The sequence below is a fragment of the Dunckerocampus dactyliophorus genome, chromosome 1 (assembly GCF_027744805.1).
Source record: "Dunckerocampus dactyliophorus isolate RoL2022-P2 chromosome 1, RoL_Ddac_1.1, whole genome shotgun sequence".
NCBI classification, from domain to species: Eukaryota; Metazoa; Chordata; class Actinopteri; order Syngnathiformes; family Syngnathidae; genus Dunckerocampus; species Dunckerocampus dactyliophorus.
In genome coordinates, this window is record NC_072819.1 from 49,168,606 (window position 1) to 49,190,496 (window position 21,891).

Genomic DNA, 21,891 nt, shown 5'->3' on the forward strand with positions numbered 1-21,891 from the left:
TATGATATATTTTCATCTTCCAAATTATAACATACGTATGCTCTATTATAGGTGCTAAAAATGGTAATCTATATTGTGTTTGGGCCAATGTACAGGTGTGCTCTCACCATGGCTGCTGTCGTGGCGGCGGCTTGCGCAGCGACCGCTGTCTGATTGGCCTGGTGTTGGGCGGCCTTGATTTTGGCCTGCAAGTGTGCCGGCGGGTGGAAGTATTTACACTTCTCGCGAGAGCAACGACTCTTGATGTAGTCCATGCAGACGGTGACTGTGTTGTCACTGGTGTCGATCATGGGGCTGTCACTTGGGTGGGCAAAGCGGCAGTCGGTCTCGCCACGAGCGCAGTTGCCCCGCTGGAATTCACGACAAACCTGAAATGGCACACAGATGAGCAATGACAGGAGAGAACAAAAGGTAAATGCATTGTATTTGATTCATTCCATCATCATGTAATTTAAATGTACTGGAAGCCTGGCATGGAGAGACAAGGATTTACGTTTACTTTGCTCTACATGACATGACTTGAATTGCAAAGACCGGAACACATAATACACACAGGTCCTCAGGAATTTACATTTTTCTAGTGAGTAACAAAACTACAACATATCAAACCCAAAGAACCATGGAACCATGAAAGCAGCCAGTGTTGAAGCCTGCCTGGCTATAATCGCAGGGGATATGCTTTTCACGTAAATTTTGGGGTCCGTTACGCCTCTGAGACACATACACGCAGGCCATTTGCATGGGTCCAGGCGCAGCATGTTCACGCACGCTCTGCGTGGGAGTGCATACATGTCTCTGAGGGATGCTGTTTCATTAGCGAGCTTCATTTAGTTGCTAAGTGATAGCACTCGTGAAGACAAACACGTTGAGGCACACACCTACGCATCACCTCTAGCTACAGTATTATAGCGATAACAATTGTTTATCTTTGTGTGTGTGTATGTGTGTGGGGAGGGGGGTGTAAAACGCGCCCCTTCATTTCATAATTAACAAGGTCTTCTCATTCAGTGTTGCATGCTGGGGGGCTGGTGTGATCTCATCGCCATCACCTTTTTTTTAATGCAATATATATTTTTGATACAAGATCAAATAATTAAACAAGAAAGATGACAAACCGAAGCTCTTTAACATTTGCCTGACAGCAGTGCAGGCGTTCGATCTGGCTGTGTTTCAATTCCGCTTCTTTTTTCCACTTTTTGAATTTGCAGTTGTTAAAACAAATATATAGCGAGAGGATTGGAATCAATATTTGTGCAACGGTTCTCGAGAAATCCCCCTTACGCTATCAGCCACAATATTCAAACCTGTATAATCTAATGCAGGGGTGTCCAAACCTTTTCCAGCGAGGGCCACATGCTGAAAAATGAAAGGATGCAAGGGCCACTTTGATATTTAGTAAACCAACAGGTGAAATACTACTAAAAATGATGTGTAATACGAGTTTATTCTTGTAAAATTGCGACTTTGGTTCTTCAATCGTTTATGACTTTTTTCTTAATATTTTGACTTTATTGTAATAAAATTACAGCTGTTTTTTTTCCATTTCAACAATAATGAAAATTTTCTTTATTTCAACAGTGTTACCAAAATGATATTTTTCCTCATTTTACAAGTTTATTTTCATAAAATTGCAACTTTTTTCTCATTAGAAATGTTTTTTTTTCTCTTAATATTTTGACTTTACTCTGGTCACATTTTTGCTGTGGATTTTTTCTGTATAATTTTCCAACTATTTCAACTTTCTTTCTGATATTTTGACTTTATTCCAATGTTATAAATTTTCCCCCAACCTAAGTTTCCAAAAATTACAACTTTAGTCATTGTTTTTGGTTTAAAAAAAAAAAAGTAACTTTTTTTCTTTAATATTTCAACTTCATGCTACTAAAATGACATTTTTCCTCATACTATTACTTCATTCTTGTGAAATTATGGCTTTTTTTCCTTGCTAGATTACAACTGTTCTCTTCATATTTTGACTTTTGATTGAGTTTCCCATTTTTGCTGCTGCTGTTGTTGTTTTTTTATTTTCCTTGTTAAATGACATTTTTAGACTGTGCTGCGGGCCAACAACAATCACAGCGGTGGACCGCAAATGGCCCCCGGGCCGCACTTTGGACACCCCGATCATAATGAGAGCATTTCCAAGTGCTCTATCTAACATCCTTTAGAAAGATAGTAACTGATAGGGTATGATAGATATTAGGTTTTGAGTATTCAGGTCCTGTTCCAATTCTGTCCCCACATTAGTGTGCTTCATGTACGGCCTTTGCTCCCTTTCTTCCTAGTCATAATGTTATGCAAGTTGATAAAGGCAAAGAACTGGTACAGAAGGGAAGTGCCATGCAGACCATGTATGGCTAGAATATTTATGATGATTGACTGATATTGTTATTGCGCCTTTAGATTTAGTCTATTAGCTCAGTTATTTTTAAACTAATTGCTTCTCACAGAGGCCTTCACAATACACAGTCGACATCCATGACACACACACACACACACACACACACACACACACACGGCTTACATACAACTGATGGAAAGATACTGAGACACACAATAGATGCATTGTTCTCACTCACTCAAGGTTAACTTTCACTACAACACCAGTGACAACACTTTCACCTTCTAGAGGGGCTTGGTAACTGCTATCTATAGTCTGTGTACTTTCACTATGGGCTCTTCTTCGATCTTCCTTGTTGATGATAGAATCCAGCGCTGTAATCAAATATGGTGCTCTTATTTCTTAATACAAATTGAAAACCTTTCAAATTGTGTGATCACTGACTACTTCTCTGAAAGGCTAAAGAGAAGCGATAGCCTTTACATGACTTAATTCAGTTTTATTGACTTATTCGGTGTTGCCCCTTCGCCGTTGTGCTGTTGGATACTTTAGATGTGCAATCGGTCAAGAATGTGTGGCTGGTCTGTATATGGTATCTTCTCGTTGGCCATTACATTCCAGGAGCTACATCATATTTCATGTTATTTTTCCCGCCACAGTCATAATGCAGTGACTTCACCGCCATTGTTCATCGTCCTGTAAAACCTCCATCTTGTTAGAAGTCATATTCACATGAACGTACAATCTCAAATGTGATCATGCTTGTCTCTTCTGAGAGAGAAGGAATGTTGGGATGGGTCACCTCCAGTTTGTCTGTTCGCAGCAGTTTCTGGTTGGCGGAGGAGCTTGCAGACACCGACACAGGAGGACTGCCTGGGACGATCACTGGGGTGCTGGGCAAGATGTCTGTGGGCACCAGGCCCATGCTGTGAGACATGGGGGTCAAGTATGGTGTGTAGCTCAAACCTGCGCTGGAGCCCAGGGCTTGACTAACTGGAAAAGTCTGCTGCAGAAGGAAGACATTTGACCTATTTACAGTCTGTAATGACGTACAACTTCCTTCTTGGTATACAGTACATTTCCTGTAAGCAGCACTGACCACAGGTTGCATGGTGGTGCCAGGAATCATAAACTGCATCTGATGAGCCAACATGGCGGCTGCTGTTTTCTGCTGGATCAGGTTATTACGCCCGTTGATCTCTAGTTGGGTCTTCAGGTGGGCAGGCGGGTGTAGGTACTTGCAGTTCTCCCGTGTGCAGCGGCCCTGAGCGGGATGACAAACAGACAAAGGAGGTCACGTACGGATGCTTTGGAAAGTGGACTTGAACTTGACTGAGGGCCTGCAGCGTTTTCATAAACAGGCCTTCCTTCTGGAAGATGCAAATACAGCATGGGTGTGGTCATGACAACAGAGACCCTGTTGGATTAAGGAAATGTAACTGCCTGCCACATGCTTAATGGCAGTACACACTATGAGCAGAGACAAAGTAGGAGAGGGGGTCCGGAAGGAGCAAATGGAAAGTGAAAGGGAGGAGAGAGGACAGCCGAGGGGCACAACAGGGCAGAGAGGAGAGATCGTAACATGCTGGCCATGACCTGGCACATTGTGCGGAGGGTGGAGCCAAGAGAAGTGTGATGAGAATCATAAACAACTTAGACTGCGGTTGCTAAGACGATGCTCCTGCTTTATTTCCTGTCATTGCAGGAAAAGCGCAAGTAAAAGTCATCACTGCCTGGTTCTTGGAAATAATTCATACAAAAATCTGTTTTGAACAATACAGTGAAAGATGCAGTGTTGCTCAAAAAAACAACAATCAGTTTTAAAAAATTGCTAAATTACCCTCAAATCCGGTGTATAAACCGCACGTGTCCACGTCATAAAATTGCATATTGTGGCGCGCCCGAGTGTGAGGACCAGGCAGCTTTTTATTTGACAGGAGCCAATCATGAGCTATGAAAAAAAACCTCACAACAAGCTTATCAACCAATTGGAAATTGCAGCAGGTATTTACTCAATATAACAGCCTGACTCACGGATCTTACATAGAACACTAAACTCATCACACAGCAACTGAACACTCAACAAGTATAGCTAAAAACGATTTTAAAATAAAAAAACTTTTTAAAGTTTTCCCATAATGCATTTCGTTTTAGCAACGCAAATAAACAGCTACCGTTTCCTCACTGACTCGCAAGCGGCACAGTATTTAAACATTTAGTAGTTCTGAAGTAAAGGAGATGTCACGAGATTAGAATTTAGCCATAAATTCGCAGCACCGCTGTATAAGACGCAGACTTCAAAGGTTAAGAAAAAAGTAGTGGCTTATACACTGGAATTTACAGTAATGGTACAAGAAAAACGTAATGTGGTGAAACTGTCAGTGAAATATGTAGAAAAAAATTACTTATTGTGCATTTTTAGGAAATTACAAAAAAGAACACAACCCAAGGGATGCATAATGATGAATGCCTGATGGATTGTTTTCCAACCTCAACCTGTTTACATACTGTACATGCTTTCAGCTATGTTGCATGGTGGGCGGGTGAACAGAATAATTCAAAACAAACAGGACTCCAGTTATAAGCTCACGACTTCCAGTGTAAACACAACCAATAATCTTCCGTCAAGATAAAACCAATAAAACCGGCCTATTCTTGTCAAATATTAAAAATACGCAGCAGAACATCAAACACTCAATTGGCACTGTTTCAGTTATATTTTTATTCCCACTGATTTGAAGCCACCACAAGGAAAAGAAAGGAGAATAGAAGAAAATGAATGTTTTTCTTCGCATGTCTAAGACTGGCTGTGCCACACGGCAGGCGCAACACAGAGCGAGGGCTACAACGTTTCTGTAATGATGAGCGACTCAGGCTGACTGACCTCTATGCCCTGCAGCGAGCTGCTCAAATCTCCTCCTTTATGCTTCACATGAGGCAACTCACACCTGCCCACACATATGCATATTAAATCCCTGGATCACAACACGCATCGCCCACGCACACCACACAACACTGCCATGCTTGAGGACATGCACACAAACCTGGTGATGCCATGTCCAGTCTGGGGGAATAATGTTTGCGCTGGACCTCGCAACCAGGTGTCAACACTAATTGTAGCCACCACAGACACTTGTGTGTGTATGTGTGTGTGTGTTTGCTGCAACCAGGGGCATGTGTGGGCAGCTGCAATAATGCACAATAGTATACATGCAAAGGTCTGGACAGCATCCAAAAGGAAATCTGCAAGCGTAGCACAGCATCAGCATCACTACCTACAGAGGTCATAAAAATCATACATGCACAGTCAAGCTTGGGAGACCCACACTCCTCACGGTGTTCATTTTGTCCATTTAAGTGGAATAATTTCGTCTCTGGTGCCTGTGAGTGGCATATGATTCTTTTCACCGCTCATCATCACTCTCTTGAAAGTGATTAGGTAAACGGTGGCTGAGATCCCTGGGCAAAGTTTTATAATGCACAACCTAGTCAAGCTAAGTGCCGCCCTTGGACCTCCATTGCTTTTATCTTGTCAAACTGTGCGAGTCTTTCTCACTTAAGCACCCAAGGTTTTTTTTCCTGTGCATTGTGCTTGGCCTTTGCATGAATTTGGTTTCATTAAGTTGTGCTTTCTGACAAGTTTGTACAGTGCAGTGCTGTCCTGAATTCTTACTTTTATCATGTTTTTTAAGCACACTTAAAATGTATGAATTGGATCATCAAACATACCTAAATATTAGACAAAGATAATCCAAGCAAAGACAAAATGCAGCTTTTAAGTAATCATTTTATTTATTAACCAAAACAAACTATCCAAACCTACATGGCCCAAAGTGAAAAAGTAATTTCCCCCGAAACTTAATAACTGGTTATGTTTCGCTTAGCAGCAACAAATGCAGCGTTTGTAAAAACTGGCGATGATTTCACATCGCTGTGAGGAATTGTGTTCATTCCGAGCACAAACCGCATTTTTAAGGTCATGCCTCAATAGGATTCAAGTCTGGACTTCAACTAGGCCGCTCCAAAACCTTCATTTTGTTTTTTTAAAAGCCATTCAGTGGCAGACTTGTTGGTGTGTCTTTGCCTTTGCTGCAGAACCTAACTAAGTGTGCTTCAACTTGAGCTCACAAACTGATGGCCAAACTTTGGATGGATTTTTGGTCTGGATTTTTGGGTCAAGAGCAGAATTCATGTCATTCCCATCACCAAAATATGACCAGTACATTGCTTTCAGTGACCTGGCAGTTATGTGTAGTGCTAAAGAGTTTTGTGATTTCCGAGCGTCAGTAAACGTGACATGTGTCCCGGCTGTGTGGTATTGTAGAGTTAATCTTATGAAACATTACACACAACTCACTCCTCCTTTGCCCCAGGATGAAACACTGTCCGCAACACCCTTCTACTCCCATTTCCTCAAGATGAACATCCCAATTAACTCAACTCATGAACTCAATTCAAGAAACGACATTGTTGAACTGTTCCTACAGTATGTCATCAATGGTGTGTACTTTAGTCTTCCCATATAAGGACACAGGCACATAAACAAGGGATATTTGCAGTTGTTTTGCAACTCCAAAAGGGGGTGAGTTATATTATAGAATTACCGTAATTTTCAGTGTTTAAGCCGCTACTTTTTTCTCACGCTTTGAACCCTGCGGCTTATCCAGTGACGCAGCTAATGTGTGGTTGCGTTCTGGTCTCATGACATCTTCGGAGCAGTTATTTTGCGCTTTGCGTGCGCGCCCTCATCGTCAGTGATTTATTTACCGATTCGAAGCCGAGTAAAATTCAGGCTGGTATCGATACCATGCCAATGCTTTGTGTCGATTGAATCGATTTTAGAACCTCGAGATCTACTATCGGAGGCATCGATATTTCAGTATCGACCCGCACATCACTACTCATCATGGAGAACGTGTGAAGAGGCGCATGTGATGCGCGGCTTTCAGAGTTGAAGGCGATCGATCTAGCGGCTTCGGCTCAGGTCTGCCGGTGGATTCCGGCAGCGTGGAGCGGTGTCGGGAGGCCCACTGTTGCCGGCAGGTTTCGGTGGGGCTGGACTGCTGAGTGCTGGGGAGAACAGCACGGGCTCGGGGTCTGATTTGCCTCAGGCCAGCAGTGGAAACGAAAGAAGTAGAGGGACCAGCGGCGTGTGTTCTGAGGGACTTGTGGGGGTGATCGGTTCTGATATGTACGACTTTAGTGGTTTTAGTTTCCAAAAGGAGGAGGAGGACAGCAATGAATGACTTTTCTACTGTTTAACCAGCCGTATTACACGCACAGTTTGGCACAAAGCATTTATTTAATTGAAAGTTTAAAAATCTTTCTCTGTAACATCCTTCAGTGTATTAAATATTGCTAACACCTGCAACTGATAGATCGGTGCGGCCTATATATGTACAAATATTTTTTTCTCTTTAAATTTAGTGGGTGCAGTTTAAATATCACTCTATAGTACGGAAATCTTTTTGTGAAGTCCGCCTGCACTGAAGATGAGGTCAACTTTACCTGAGGTTGTTTAACAGCTGCTCTTTCAGAACATCCATCCATCCATTTTCTATGCCGCTTATCCTCATTAGGGTTGCCGGGGTGTGCTGGAGCCTATCCCAGCTGACTTTGGGCAAGAGGCGAGTCGCAGGTCACATATAGACAAACAAAAATTCACACTCACATTCATACCTATCGCCAATTAACCTAGCATGCCGCGTTATCGGAATGCGGGAAGAAACCGGAGTACCCGAAGAAAACCCACACATGCACGGGGAGAATATGCAAACTCCACACAGAGATTCAAACCCAGGTCTTCTCGATCTCCTGACTGTGTGGCCAACATGCTAACCACTCTGCACCATGCGGCCCCTCTTTCAGAACATGTTTTGCTAAATTCCTTAAGTGTGAAGTGCACCCGTTACACCGTGCACAAGCTCGGGGTCTGCCAAAAGGCTGCCCAGATAAGGAGTAACTTCTGGTAATGCCGCATCATTTGGTATCGTTTCGAACTCTATTTAACTGTAGTGGAATAAACGAGGGGAGCCCCTTCTCCTTCAAACTACAGATGTATCGCTGAGTGGTTTCTCAATAGTCAACAACAGTGTCTGAGCGCGGAGAGGACAGCTGAGTTTGCTGATATTGTTTTGGCGTGGTTCTGCCAACTGTAGCCCATTTTGTATTTGCAAGAAAGAGATTGTTGATCGACCAACTCCTCATCATCCTGACAACCTCTGTGCAGACGTTACAATCCGATCTTTATCCTTTCTTAATGATGGTTGCACGAGTCAAGGGCCCAATATTGAGCACTTAGTGTATTTCAACTTGTCATGAGCCCTTGAGCGAGTCTCGTGTTTACGGGAGCACGTACCGGTACATAACCATGAAATAACATAACACTGAACGCTGTAAACCAAAGACCACACCACTGAGGAGTCTTCAAAAAATTGAGAGATTCACAAAAAAAGATTCAAAGTCAGGTGGTCTGTCTGAATTGTGCGTTTCTGGCAGACATAGTCACAGTTGTCATCAAGTAACAATACCATGCACCCACGTGTGTAAAATGATGCATTCATCTAAGTGAGGGAAGTGTTAATCACTATTGTGCATTGTAAGCAGACAGCCATCATCCACATCACGCCTATTTAGCATGCAAAGTGGAAAAACATCTTTGACAAGTATGAAAGGACGGGTAATAGAAGTGGCAATAGATAGCAACAGCTTTACTTTTGGGTGTGTGTGATTAGTACTATCGGTCATCAGCAGGGGGCTCTATTTTCAGGCTGCCACACTTGAAGATTCAAGGCACATAATATGAGGTAAGATTATGCTGCATCACATAAAAAAAAGTGTGTGCTCAATGTTATAGTCACACATTCGGAATCAGATCCCAGTGACTGCAGACGTGTTTTATTTCAGGGGGTGGTAGACACACACAGATGCCCACACATACACACACTTCTGTCTGCGCCACCCACTCGGAGCAAAGCAGGATCTATTCATTGCAGTTGTCTATGAAAAGGATCTTTGAAAGCACCAAGGCTTCTCTGTGATTCGTGCACCCGCCGCCAGTGTGTAGCCATAGCTACGTGGTAAAATTATACATTTCGGTAGGCCTGCTCACATGGCAACCTCTCATTGTAGGCTGTGCCGAGCCCAGCGCGTGCCAACAGCTATGGTCCTTTGGTACTGGTGAGGGTCCTCTAATAAGGGAGTGCTTTCAGTCAGAATGGACAATTATATCCTTGCGTGGCAGGGACCCACCAATGAGGTCAAAGTTAAATTACCACTTGGGGAATCCTGATAAAAGGCAGCTACAGTAAATTCATTAACGGATGACACCGCTTTCTCCTTTTGTGGATTGTTCCCTTGTTGTAGTTCTTGTAATTGGTGTCTACTAATCATCATTGCCATCCATCTATTTATCTGATATAATTACATGACCTTGGTTACAGGACCAATATAACAGGACAGAACAAGGGATGATGTCCCCTAGCATGAGAGCAGGGGATGCGTGATGACCTTTCACCTGCAAAAAATAACTCTACTCGCCTAGCTACCGTTGCCCTTGGAAGCAGCAAGGATAACCATTGTGGGGGAGAACATGTTTCGCGTTTCTCCTGTGATGCGTGCCAAATGGACCGCGCAGAGCTGGCATCCCCAGTCTGGACTTCATCCTGACATCTTCATCAGCAGCAAAAACCCTCCCCACCTCCTCCATCAGTCTGTGTGAATGGTCAGAGTGGTGTGTATCTGTGGGTGATACAGACACAGAGGGCCAGTCTTCTACCAAGCCTGCAGAATAGCGCTTCAGTTGTGGGCTCCTCCCTTCACCACTGTAACATTTACATTTTGCCCTCAAAGGCAGCTCTATCCTCTGGTCTGTGATACACTGGCCGCTTGCTTGCATATAGGCTGGAAATGGCCTTGTAAAGCCAACTGGAAATGAGTCTTTATACAACACCATGAAGGTTCTCGTTGCCATTAGTGGAGGAGCAAACTGCACTCCGCCAGGAGCTTGCTTATTGCTGTTCTTTCCCACAGCACCACTCAGCAAACCAAATATTCGTCTTTTCTTTTTGCCTGTCACACATGCAGTGTAGGTTTTGCAAGCACAAATGGACAAAAAACTTTGGACATACTTGAATTGAAAAGGGTGCCCAATTTTGTGGGCTTGGTCTGTTCTGTTCTGTTCTGTATCACTGTGCCCCAGTTCAATTCACGTGGTGGAGTTAGTTGCGAAAGAACTTGACCTGACCCCTAGCTGATCGAGCTGTGAATCAAACACCTTTGAGGTGGCTATCCAGCATCAATGACTTCTAAAAAAAATACTTTCTTCCATTTCAGTCCCAGCACATGTAATGGCCACGTGTCCTAATCTTTAGTCCATATCCTTGAGGAGGCTATTAAAGTGTCTGCACATCTCTCTGATGCTGAAGCAGCACTCGGCCCCGTGATCAATGTTGTTGTGACTGGTGGTATTGACAGGCTGTGTTAAAACAGAAATCAGGGAGGAAGATCACAAGGGCTTAACAGGCTAATGGCTCAGCACATAAAAGTGAGCCCAGTGTTCAATCAGTTCTGTGAAAGGAAACGGACTCAAACAGGCCTATCGGTGGATGGGATAGCAGATGTCACAGATTGCACATAGTTGTCTGCATTTATTGTCGATTACGTAAAGAAGAGGAGAACAGCTGACTCCAATGTTTCGGACATGAAGCTTGTGATATTTGTAATGCACTTTACAGCAAAGCAGGAGAACATGTTGTATCCCCACTGACTGGAGATGAAGGGTTGGACGAGTTTTAAGCATCTGTATCTGTGTCTGTATCTGGGGGTGCTAACCAAATGTTGTGGATCGTCCTAAAAGAGGTTGCGGTGAAATAATTTTACTTTGGGATCCCAGCAGCTAAAAAAAAAACAGACCAGTGCTGCCAGCTCTAGTAGTGATACACTGGATGCACATGCACAGCGCTGTCCTTCATTCTCAAAGCCTGGCAGAAAAAAAAGGCTTCCTCTTAAGGATTGTGTTTACTTTTAGGAAAAACGCAGGTTTGAAGTGGCAAGAACTCTTGAGCAGCAGGAAACACTGAAAATCCATTATGAGATGATCGGCAAATGCTTTTCGCTTACATTTGAGCTTGTAAGGGAGAATGTCTGAGGAAAATCAGTGGGTGAGAACAAGGCAGTAAAGGTAGCACTGCTTGTTATTATGTCTCATTTCATGTAGAAACATTGGCACAGTGGAGATGAATGAATAAAGATAAAATAAAACACATATTTTTCTTAATTTTGTTTTGTTCAATGACATCTAACACACACACACAAACAATCATAATACAGTTTCAGATGCAATCCCACTGATGGATGAACGCGGCTGGTGACACGCTTGGACGTAAAAGAGCAAGAATGTAAGGGGAGACGTGGACCAAGTTGGATAAAGGATGTGAAAACACCTTAATCTGAGGTGAAAACTGTGCAGAAAGCATTCAGTCCCCACTCCATCTTATTTATGAGACACTGATAGATACATAGTGATATTTCAGAGACGTTAGCCACATGCTGGTGTGGCACGGTAGCCAGTGATCTGGAAACGTCTACTACGAATGACTGCATTGTAAGAGATGTGAAAGATGTGTCAGTGCAATGTTTTGTCCCCTTCAGATTAGATTTGTTCCATTCAGAATGTTAGTATGTGGAATGAATAAGTATGGACTGTGGAAATTCAAGTGAGAGTCGGCTGCAGTGGTGACTAAGTTGTCCATGCATCTGGTACTGATCAGCCAATAATTAGCATAAATGTAGTCAGTGAAACTCATCCGATCCATTATCAATTGTCATAAACAAGGAATCAGACACAGATTCACAGATTGTAAGAATAAAACGCAAATATGTCGATGTTTGGAACTTTTCCTGAGTGAATGACAAAGATAAAACACAAGCCATTATGTCTAGCTTTACGAGTGGACCAATACGCTACGAAGCTCCTGCTTTTTAGACAGTTTATTGACAAACTGTAACACGTGACCGGCGGCCGTAATCTAAACCAAAAACTGAGTACAATCTGATGAGCATAACTCAACAGACTGGTGAAACAACGTTTTCTACATGCACATACAAAGACTAATGCTGTTATTTTATTATTCATTTTTTCACACCACTTATCCTTCTTAGTGTCACGGATGAGCTGGAGTCTATCCCAGCTGGCTTTGGGCAAGAGAGAGCTATACTCTGGACGGGTCACCAGACTGGTCGCAGGGCACATAAAGACAAACAATCATTCACACTCACACTTGTGAATGCTTTTTGTTGATACTCAGTAAACAGTACATACGTAGTTACTCAGTAAACAGTACATACGTAGTAAGTACAGTATATGCAATAAATAAACTGTAAAGACATATTGCTCACATGATCGGATTGGTTTATTTAATCAGTTTATTCCTGTCCTGATTGTGAAAAGCCTCATGGTGGTTGTGTGAGCAGGCCTTGTCCTCTATTGGTGTTCCAGTTGGAGAGCAGGATATGAAGACTTTTTGTCACAGTGGTTGCAGGCTGTAGGACAAAGGAGCATAATCATGCAGATAAAAAAAAAAAGCAATGCAACAATCCAAAAGGAAATGGTGAGTTGCAGGTGCATATTCCACTATCACCTTTGCATCAAAGCATGGGCCAATACAATACAATATTACTATGGAAGTAACATGTCGATCTAAGTGAATGTCTTTTGAAAAGTTGGTCAGTGTGCCACTGTGGTAACAATGTGATGCCCCTACAAAACCCTGGTCCCAAGCTCTAATCTATCTGGAGGATGGCTGTCTGCTTTAGCTAATCTGATCATCTGTGACCTGCTGAGACATGAAACCCACCACTCGAGCTCCTGTAATCTGCACTCACACAGTCAAATATGCACATAACACATGGAGTGTTCTTCTACAAATACGCAACAGAATCTGTTGATCGGCAAGTCCCAGTTAAAGGTCTCCAGCCTGTGGCCTGATGCTGCGAAAATAAATGCGGCAGAGATCCCGTATCCAACAGCAACTCTAACTAGCCATATCTGTGAAAGATTTCATAGAAATGGGTTACATACTTTTTATGTCCTACTTTGAAAGAACTGTGCCACAATCCCATGAGAAAACAGCAGGCCTTCTGCTAATTTTACAACAGTTTCAATCACTCCTGGCATTCAAGGCAGAAGTACTCTGGAGTGTTCTGAAAATAAAAATAAAATCTACTACAGATGCAAATGAAGAACAAAAATCAACACAGAACATTAAGATCTCGTTGCCTCAATCGAGCGCATGTCAGGGCACGTTGAGAATTTGCGTAAATCCATAGGACAGATAAAGGAAGATAATGAGATGGAAGGAAGCAGATCTGTGCATCAAAGCCTCTTTCGAACACACTCAGCAGATAGGGGCCAAAGCATCGCATGGCTGCTTACTCCCCTATTTTGAAGATTAAAGCTTCAGTTGCTGACAAAAGAAAGTTAAGAGGTATTGTTTCATAATTCACCCAATAGAGAAAGTACTGTAAGCCAGGAGCACAGTAGCAAAACCTATGACTTGGATCATTTTTAGGCTGCAGTGCCTATTTGATACACTTAAACAACTGTATGGTGGAACCACTACACCAGCAGAATGTTTCAAAAGTTGATCATAGTTAATAAAAAATAAAGTAGGTGAATCACATCTTGCATGAGGACTTTATGGATCTGATTTTCTAGTGTATGTTCCAGATTGGATTATGGATATTTGACCCTCTCTCTGAATTGAACTCTCTAGTTTGAATATCGGCTCTGACCTCTGTGTTTAGAGTTTCTCCCTGTGTTTGCATGGGTTTTCCCTGGTTTCCTCCCACAGTCCAAAACCATGCATGTTTGGTTAACTGGAGAACTGTCCACCGATGTGAATGTGAATGGTTTGTCTGTATGTGCCCTGTGATTGACTGGTGACCAGTCCAGCTGTGTCAGCTGGGACTGGCTGCAGCTCACTCCTGAGCCAGAACTGGATAAGTAGTAGAACATTTATTAACATTAGTAAGGGGAAATCTATCCATTGTTATTGTAATTTCCACCATGATGTTGCGTATTTCAAGTACTGCTCTGACCACTCCATCAGAATACATTGGATATCCACCTTGATGTAACATACTACACATTATGCTACGCGTGATGATGACGCACGAGCCCCTCGTTGGTTGAGAGACTGGTAACCGGGACACTCGTGATCTGGAACAACTCAGATTCCCTCTAGAAGCAATGGAACAATGTGGGAGTCCTTGACAAAAAAAACTTGTCTGGGACCAGATATAAAGGGAAGTAATGCACTTTGCAGTTTAACAATCAATACAATAAAGCTTTACTCTCACAATTGGCGACAGAAACAAATTTGGACGCTGAGTTAAACAGACCTCACAGCCAGATGGTGATTGGGAAATGACATGTTGTTCATTGTCATTATTTGCACCCAAAGAGGGTGGTATAAGGTTTTCAATGAGTGCTATATAAAGATTGCCCTAAAGTGCCCTTTAGTGAAAGAGACATGATCAATACACCATTCACTCAAACAGCCTTTGAGCTACAGGCTGGGTTTTATTTGAAAATCACAGCATGCAAGAAAACATATTGATCTCACTCTTCAGCCATGTCATCACCCTGCTCTTTTTCCTGGTTCGTCTGAGTAAAGCAAAGCTTTGACAAAATCGAAGTAGTGGACGAGTTCCGAGTCAACTCGATAAAAATTGGAAGCAGATGAGGATACAGTGTCTTTTTTTCTTTTTTCAAAAGAAGACCCCTTTTATAGTAAACACAGTCAATGGATGTGTTGAAGTGTGTGTTTACATGTGCATACATTTAGTATGCAATGGAGTGACAACTCGGTTGGAGTGATTGATCGTTCCATCGAACAGTATTGGTCTTTTGCCCATTGGACACCATATGTGTCTTTTCAAATTATTGCTAGCCAATTACTGTCCATGGCTAAAAGCCAGCATATGCTAGCTAATGTAACCTCTGGGTGGGACCTTACTCAACCCTCATAAAGGTGAGTAATAGAGACGCCCATAAAAATGTCTATTTTTGACACCCTAATAAAGCCTGGATTCCACAAATGCCATTGCTCACTTGCGACGAAGCACGATACCAAGCTACATGCATACAATCCAGAATCTAGGTTTAAGCTTATTAAACTAGTTTTAATTCCTAAAATGTAGAGGTATTCACCACTAAATGAATGATAATAGAAGATGAAAGATAGAACAGACGGAATCTGAGGCACAGTCTAGCCTTTAGCCTGGTTGTCAAGTTAACACTCCTATGAAGGTTCAACTGTTTCTTTATTACAACAGCTTCTTTTAAACCGTGAATTTAATTAACTAAATTCTTTGCATTAGAATTTTGTGAGATAATTTTTTTTTTTTTTACATATTATATAAATTTCATTGAATAAAAGTTTGTAAGCAAAATGTGTGAGCTTTTTTTTAATACAGCCCATTAAAATATGGAGTTTACAAATTGAGTTTGCTAAAATATGTTGTCAGTTTATAAAAATTAAGTCCAAAAAATGTCTCAGAGCCAGCCAATCAGGCATAAAGCCACGTCTGCACAACCCACACTGCTTGTCCGTTATACTGTACTGTATGCTGCATAATTATGTTGTACATTTTATGCTTTGCTATCAGACATTATCAGGGTGAATGTGAATGATGGCCTATTATCGAAAAAAAAGTAAAAATAATAAACACTTTAGAAGACATTTTTTTCTACCAAAAATCCACAAATTTGCAGGTATGCAAATGGTGATGATGATTTTGAATATGCGGGGATCCACTGGCCTCAACTGGTATGTCCCTCCTCCCCTCAACTCAATCTCCTTCCTAGCCCTCACCCACTGTGGGTTCAAGAGATTCTGGGGCTGTGCATGCAGCCAATTAGCATCCCTCCACCTGTCACTGTGGGTCACCATTACAGGCATCTGCTGGGTGTGAACTTGACCATCTCACTTTCTTCCATGAATTGTGCATGTCGCCCCCAGTCACCCTGTGTGGGCCTAAATGTAGGCAGTGATGACCTATGGTTGACCTTTATGGTATGGCCACCCTGTGTGGGAAAGGAGAGGGGGTAGGCTGTGATGCGATACCTTCATCTTGAGGTGGGTGTAGAAAAATAATCCTAAATAATCAAAGGTTTCATTTAAAAACTACATTTTGTGGTCAGCTGTGCTGTCATTGACTAATATTTAAATTTGTTTAATGATATAAAACATTAAAGTGTGACAAACAGGCAAAAACAATAAGAAATCGGGAAGGAAAGGAATACACTTTTTCACACCATTATCTGAAAAGAGTTTGTCCTATCCGACTCTCCGTACGGCCCTGAATACATCCTGGCTGAGTTCATGAATGCCAAAAACAAAACATCTCAGAAGAAAATAGAGAGTTTCATTCTGCAAGGACAGATTCTTTTGTCTCCTTTGCTAACGATGTAGGCTTACCTGTATGCTTGATATGTAGCAAAAAAATTTGCAACAAACATTTTCAAAACAGCAGAAAAGTAGTAATTTATTTCAAATAAGGCCGACACGCGCAAACTGTAACAGTGGTCATCCCTGCAGTCCAGCCCTTCACACGCCGGGCTCCAACCACATAAGTCCACTGACTGATAGTTAAGTTGAGCAGCGTTAGCCAGTGAACTAAAAGGAACAGGCTCTCAGGTGACCGTGCTGCACCTTTCTTAAGGCATCAGGTAGTGAGGTTTAACCAACATCCTATCACAACACTACTAGTTGGCATCCGTTACACATGCACACTACACTTTTGGTTGCTATATTTTGTTGTTGTACAAGCAAAAATATTCAAACTTTTAAATATTTATAAGCTGTGTTATGATTTGCAGGCCCAGACTTTTTTGTTTAGCGGAGGAGGGGGCAAAATGGCTCTTTTAATAGTAAAGGTTGCTGATCCCTGGCCCATATCATTGGTAATAATATGTCTATCATTTATGAGCTTCTGATTTGCAATCTCATGAATTAAATTGGTAGCTAAACAAGTGCAAATGTATTCAATGTTTCGAGGAACATTTAATAGGGTTTTATGTGTTGTGCACACCAACTTAATCACATCATCCTTGATCTTATACAATTGCCGTTCTTGTGCACTGTGAGTTGCTAGCAGGGCCTTGATAGTAGCTGGCAGAGACAAAAAGCTCTTGAACATCACGGACGTATGAGTGCTGCCAATGTGGCAATGCTCTAAAAACGGTCTCTAAGAGGAGTGGTCACCTTGCAAGCGATGCGTCTTCACCATTGTTTTATCCTTTAACTCACTTGTAACCATTTACTCTGGAGTAGGGCTACTTATTTGAATGAAAAGTGCATCATACAAACATGTGATGTCAATATTCTGAAACATTCTCCCATGCATTGGAGTAAGATGTCATGCGAGGCCAGCTTCACTACAGACTGTTAAGACCGACCAACAGACATGTTGGCCAAAAAAGGGGAGAGAAAGTATTTTGGTCTAAGGCCCCTAAAGATTGCTTCTGTTGCTTCGTTAGATGGAGCCAATTAAGAAGAAATCTGTCTCATTATAAGTGATAGCCCCCCAGGGGAGAGTTGCCTGTCTGTTGAATTGTTTGTAGTTACCTAGCAATGTGCGTGCATGTGCACTCTCAGGGTGGGAATTCTGTCTTTGCAAATTTATACATTTTTTACCTTAAGAGGAAAAATAACAATACAGTCAATATATTTACTGAGCAAAGATTATTTGTGATTGTAAATATAGTGCAGGTGTTTGTTTACACAAAAAATATAAGGCAAAATCTACTGGTTTTCATGCATGATATTCAAGTAAGAAAAGCAGACAAATAGAGTCCAGGCTGAGAGACATACAGTACATTGAATTAGAACCGCCTGAGACTGTCTCTGCTACTGATGAAACTATGCATCAATAATTAATCAAAGCACTACTAAAGGTCAAACACACAGCATGACTCCTGAGATCTGCAAAGGTGCATGCGCCAGTGACAACACTGCAGCGGAAGACTTCTGTCTAGCTGCTTAGCACCAAATGTGAGGATGGCTTGCATTCTGCAGAGCTGATTTCAATTGAAATACTTTCCAAACCGAGTACTTTGTCAGCATTGTGGGTTGCGGAGGGATGAAAAAAAGAAGATGATTCAGAGGTAGTGGGTGGACTGAGACCAGGTGAGACACTGGTACAGCAGATGGGCAGATTTTAACCACACAACTATCCAGCATACCACAAGGCAATGAGCTATACTATACAGTAATCTCTCGTTTATCACTGTTAATTGGTTCCACATAAGTGAATTTCCGCGAAGTAGGACTCAATATTAATAAATGGAATACTTTCGCAGTTAGAGCATAGAAAACCTGTTTATGACTTTCTAAATACGATTTGTACCATTATTAGAGCCCTCTAGACATGGGATAACACCCCCTTAGTCACCTTTACACTCATATTACCCAATAAAGTATGTAGAATCAGAGAAAATAGCCATTTAAGACATAAAACATTCATGGTCGTGTGTGTTTCAATAAATGTCTTCCAGACATGTGGACAGGAAGTGGCGTCGGAGATTCAGAGTTGAGTTTTAGCTGGAGTACGGCCACAACAGTAGCTCGTGTTATTGCGATGATGATGACTATTATTATTATTGTTGTTGTTATGTTATTAATGTGCCTGCTATGAGGTAAATAATTATAAAAACTAAAAGCTTGTGGTTGGCGATCATGTCCGGTGCGTGTTACTAGTAACATCTAGTGGCCAGTGTAGACGACAACTCATCAATGTCTTGTATTGCCTTAAACTGTATTTGTATTTTAGTTCATTTATATTTTAGTTCATTTAGAACATTTTATGCTTAAAATGCTTCATTTTGGCCAAGAATACTTAACATTTGCTAAAATATTCATTTTTTGGACTGGACTAATAATAAGGTTGCTGGACAATAACTGTCCTACAAATTATTGTTGATTACCTATATTACTCACATTTTTTGAGACATTTTTTTCATTCATTATATGACAAAATAATGAGAGTACATCGTATCAAAAGCAATAAACTTTAATTTCACGTATTTAACGTTGTAATTGGAACACTAAGAGCCTTTAAATAAATTAAACAAATAAAAAAAGACTCAAAAACTCTCAATGAAAATTAAATGGACTCAGTCTCTTTTACCAAAAATTGCACTTTCATAAAAATCACAATGATAACCCAACACAATAAAAAATAGACCCTGTCTCTGTTAAGTAAAAAAAAAACCTCCAATAAAAACCACACACACATACACACAGTTATGTAATGTATTGTAAACTAATGTAGGGGGTCATATTTGAGCTGGACCACATATCTGTGGTGGTTCAACACATCTTCTTTCACTCGGTTATACAGTTCAGGAATTGCTGTTTGTGACATGTGCATGTATTCTTACTGTCTGTCAAACATTTCCCAAAATGTTGGCTTTTCAACCATATTGAAAGGTTGCATTTCATTTGTAACGTAGCGAGCGACACTGTCTGTGAGCCCGCACCATTTTGCGCTGTTTCGTTTTATATTTACTTTGCCGATCAAATGCCTCAATCAGCGTTGACTGTCGGGACGAAGGCTCTGCTGCACCTCCACACTGGAGCTGTGGCATTCGGCTTCGAAACCATGGCTTTTATGCCTTCATTCATATTAGCGTTTGTTTGCTAACCTGCTAACTGCTAGCACTCTGTCTGTGTATCCACTCTCTCGTAGCACCGCCTCCACGTACAGGGGAACAAAGAGAATGAATGAGAGGAGGGTTCATTCTCTCCGTTCATTCCACTGTAGAACCAACATGCAAAGTGAACCCTCTTGTCATCCAGCCTGTGGAACAGAGAGACAACAAAAACAAACAGGCATACATACACGCCAATTTATCGAGGTGGCAAAATGATCAACTTTGTTTTTTTTATCGTTTGATTAATCGATTTATCGATTATCATGACTGGCCTAAACAAGCCAAAAAAACAAGCGGGGTCAGCAAGGAGATGATGAGTTGATAACACCATAATCATACAGTAACTTTTTTTGGTACTTCTTGCCAGCTTCAGCATCAAAATCAGCACAGTGGTTAGCAACAGTCAAATGTAATGCATGAATGTGGGTCGAGCATTGGCCTGTATAATGCCAAAGTGAAACATCGGTCTTCCAATTTGTGTTAATATTTATACAAACTGAGTGCTACCTGGGTGGTAGTGGTACCTTGGTTGACATTGCACTTGGGGGCTGATCCCAGACGACTAAGGTCTGGGTGAAATTGGCCAACTTCCTGCTCCTCCTTCCTTGTCTCCTATGTGTGATTGATATGAGCCTTGATTGAGGATGAAGTGGGGATCTCATCAAAGCTTCCCGTGTCCACCCCGGCCAGTGCCTCAGTGTGTCTGCGCGAATGAGCACAGGCTGATCCTACACCGCACACATTCCCCTCCACATGTTTGCTCTGCCCAGGGTGTGGCCCAGTTCAAGAGGATTACATGGAGGAATGCAGCCCGGCCCATCTTTTTAAACAAGATGGGAAAAAGGGGCTAAGAGCAGACATTTGAGTTACTGTAAAACAATACAACGAGAATGGCACTCATGATAACACAAATATACATTGAATCTCAATAATTCTAATTTGGATCAGCACCAAACTGTACACGTTTATAGATCATGCATATCCGTCATATGCCTGAATTTTATCATTAGGACCCATAAACGTTTAACTTAGAATTTACGGAAAATGTTCTCGGAAAATGTTTAAAAATTCTGTCCTGGACCAACATTTAAAGTTGTTTCCCTGGTCCCTGCTCCACAAGTTAAGTTACCCCATTAACTGCCAAATACTGATGACAACACAACATCCTTGTTGTGCATAATTCACTTCAGCTCTCGGTAGCTCTACCCACTTTATTTACAAGGTTGCGATGTCCCAAGACCCCAAAAAACACTCTTCTGAAGCCCGAGCAGGATTAAGATGCTCTAACAAAGTGAAGGAAACCAGGGCACCTCACCCCCAAGGGAGCGAGGGAGGTAACGAGTATTTGCTCCACATGAAAAAGCACTCCACATACCTGGAGGAGGCGTCTACGGTTTCTCTTACTCCAACCACCTCAAAAAAACAAACGTGATATCAGTCCACTGAACTGAACACTGTGCATATCACAGCCTCTCTTAGCACAGTACCCCTCTCATGAAATACGTATTGGTGAGAACATCAGAGTATGTATTGTGCAATGACAAGCAGTCAAAAACTTAAACTGAGACAGATGTCCTGGATATAAACAGTTTTTACTGCACAGAGAAGAAATATAATCCAGTATCTATGAACAGGGATAGTACCAGAGACTGACAGGTCAAGCAGTGAAGTATACTGTATATCAACAAAAGAGTTCCGTCAGTGAATGTGGCATCATGTCATGACTGCTGTGAGTGCATTTGCTCTACTAATTACAAATTCAACCCAGACCCCTTCTCTTGTCTTCACCACAGGTTGTCTTGCTCACAGCAAAACAACTTTTAAACAGCTC

General features: G+C 41.8%; 1 protein-coding gene across 16 annotated transcripts in view; it reads right to left on the minus strand.

Moving 5' to 3' along the window:
• The window catches only part of mbnl2 (muscleblind-like splicing regulator 2), a 53,702-nt gene that overhangs the window by 15,606 nt on the left and 16,205 nt on the right, over positions 1-21,891 (minus strand). For 9 of the 16 annotated variants that reach the window (XM_054793603.1, XM_054793612.1, XM_054793584.1 and 6 more), the window contains 2 exons: positions 3,144-3,605; positions 108-368 (listed from right to left, as the gene is read on the minus strand). In XM_054793603.1, coding sequence (XP_054649578.1) covers positions 108-368; positions 3,144-3,605 — 723 coding nt within the window. The remainder of the gene's footprint in view (positions 1-107; positions 369-3,143; positions 3,606-21,891) is intronic. The other 7 variants (XM_054793661.1, XM_054793641.1, XM_054793691.1 and 4 more) reach the window with 2 other exon arrangements.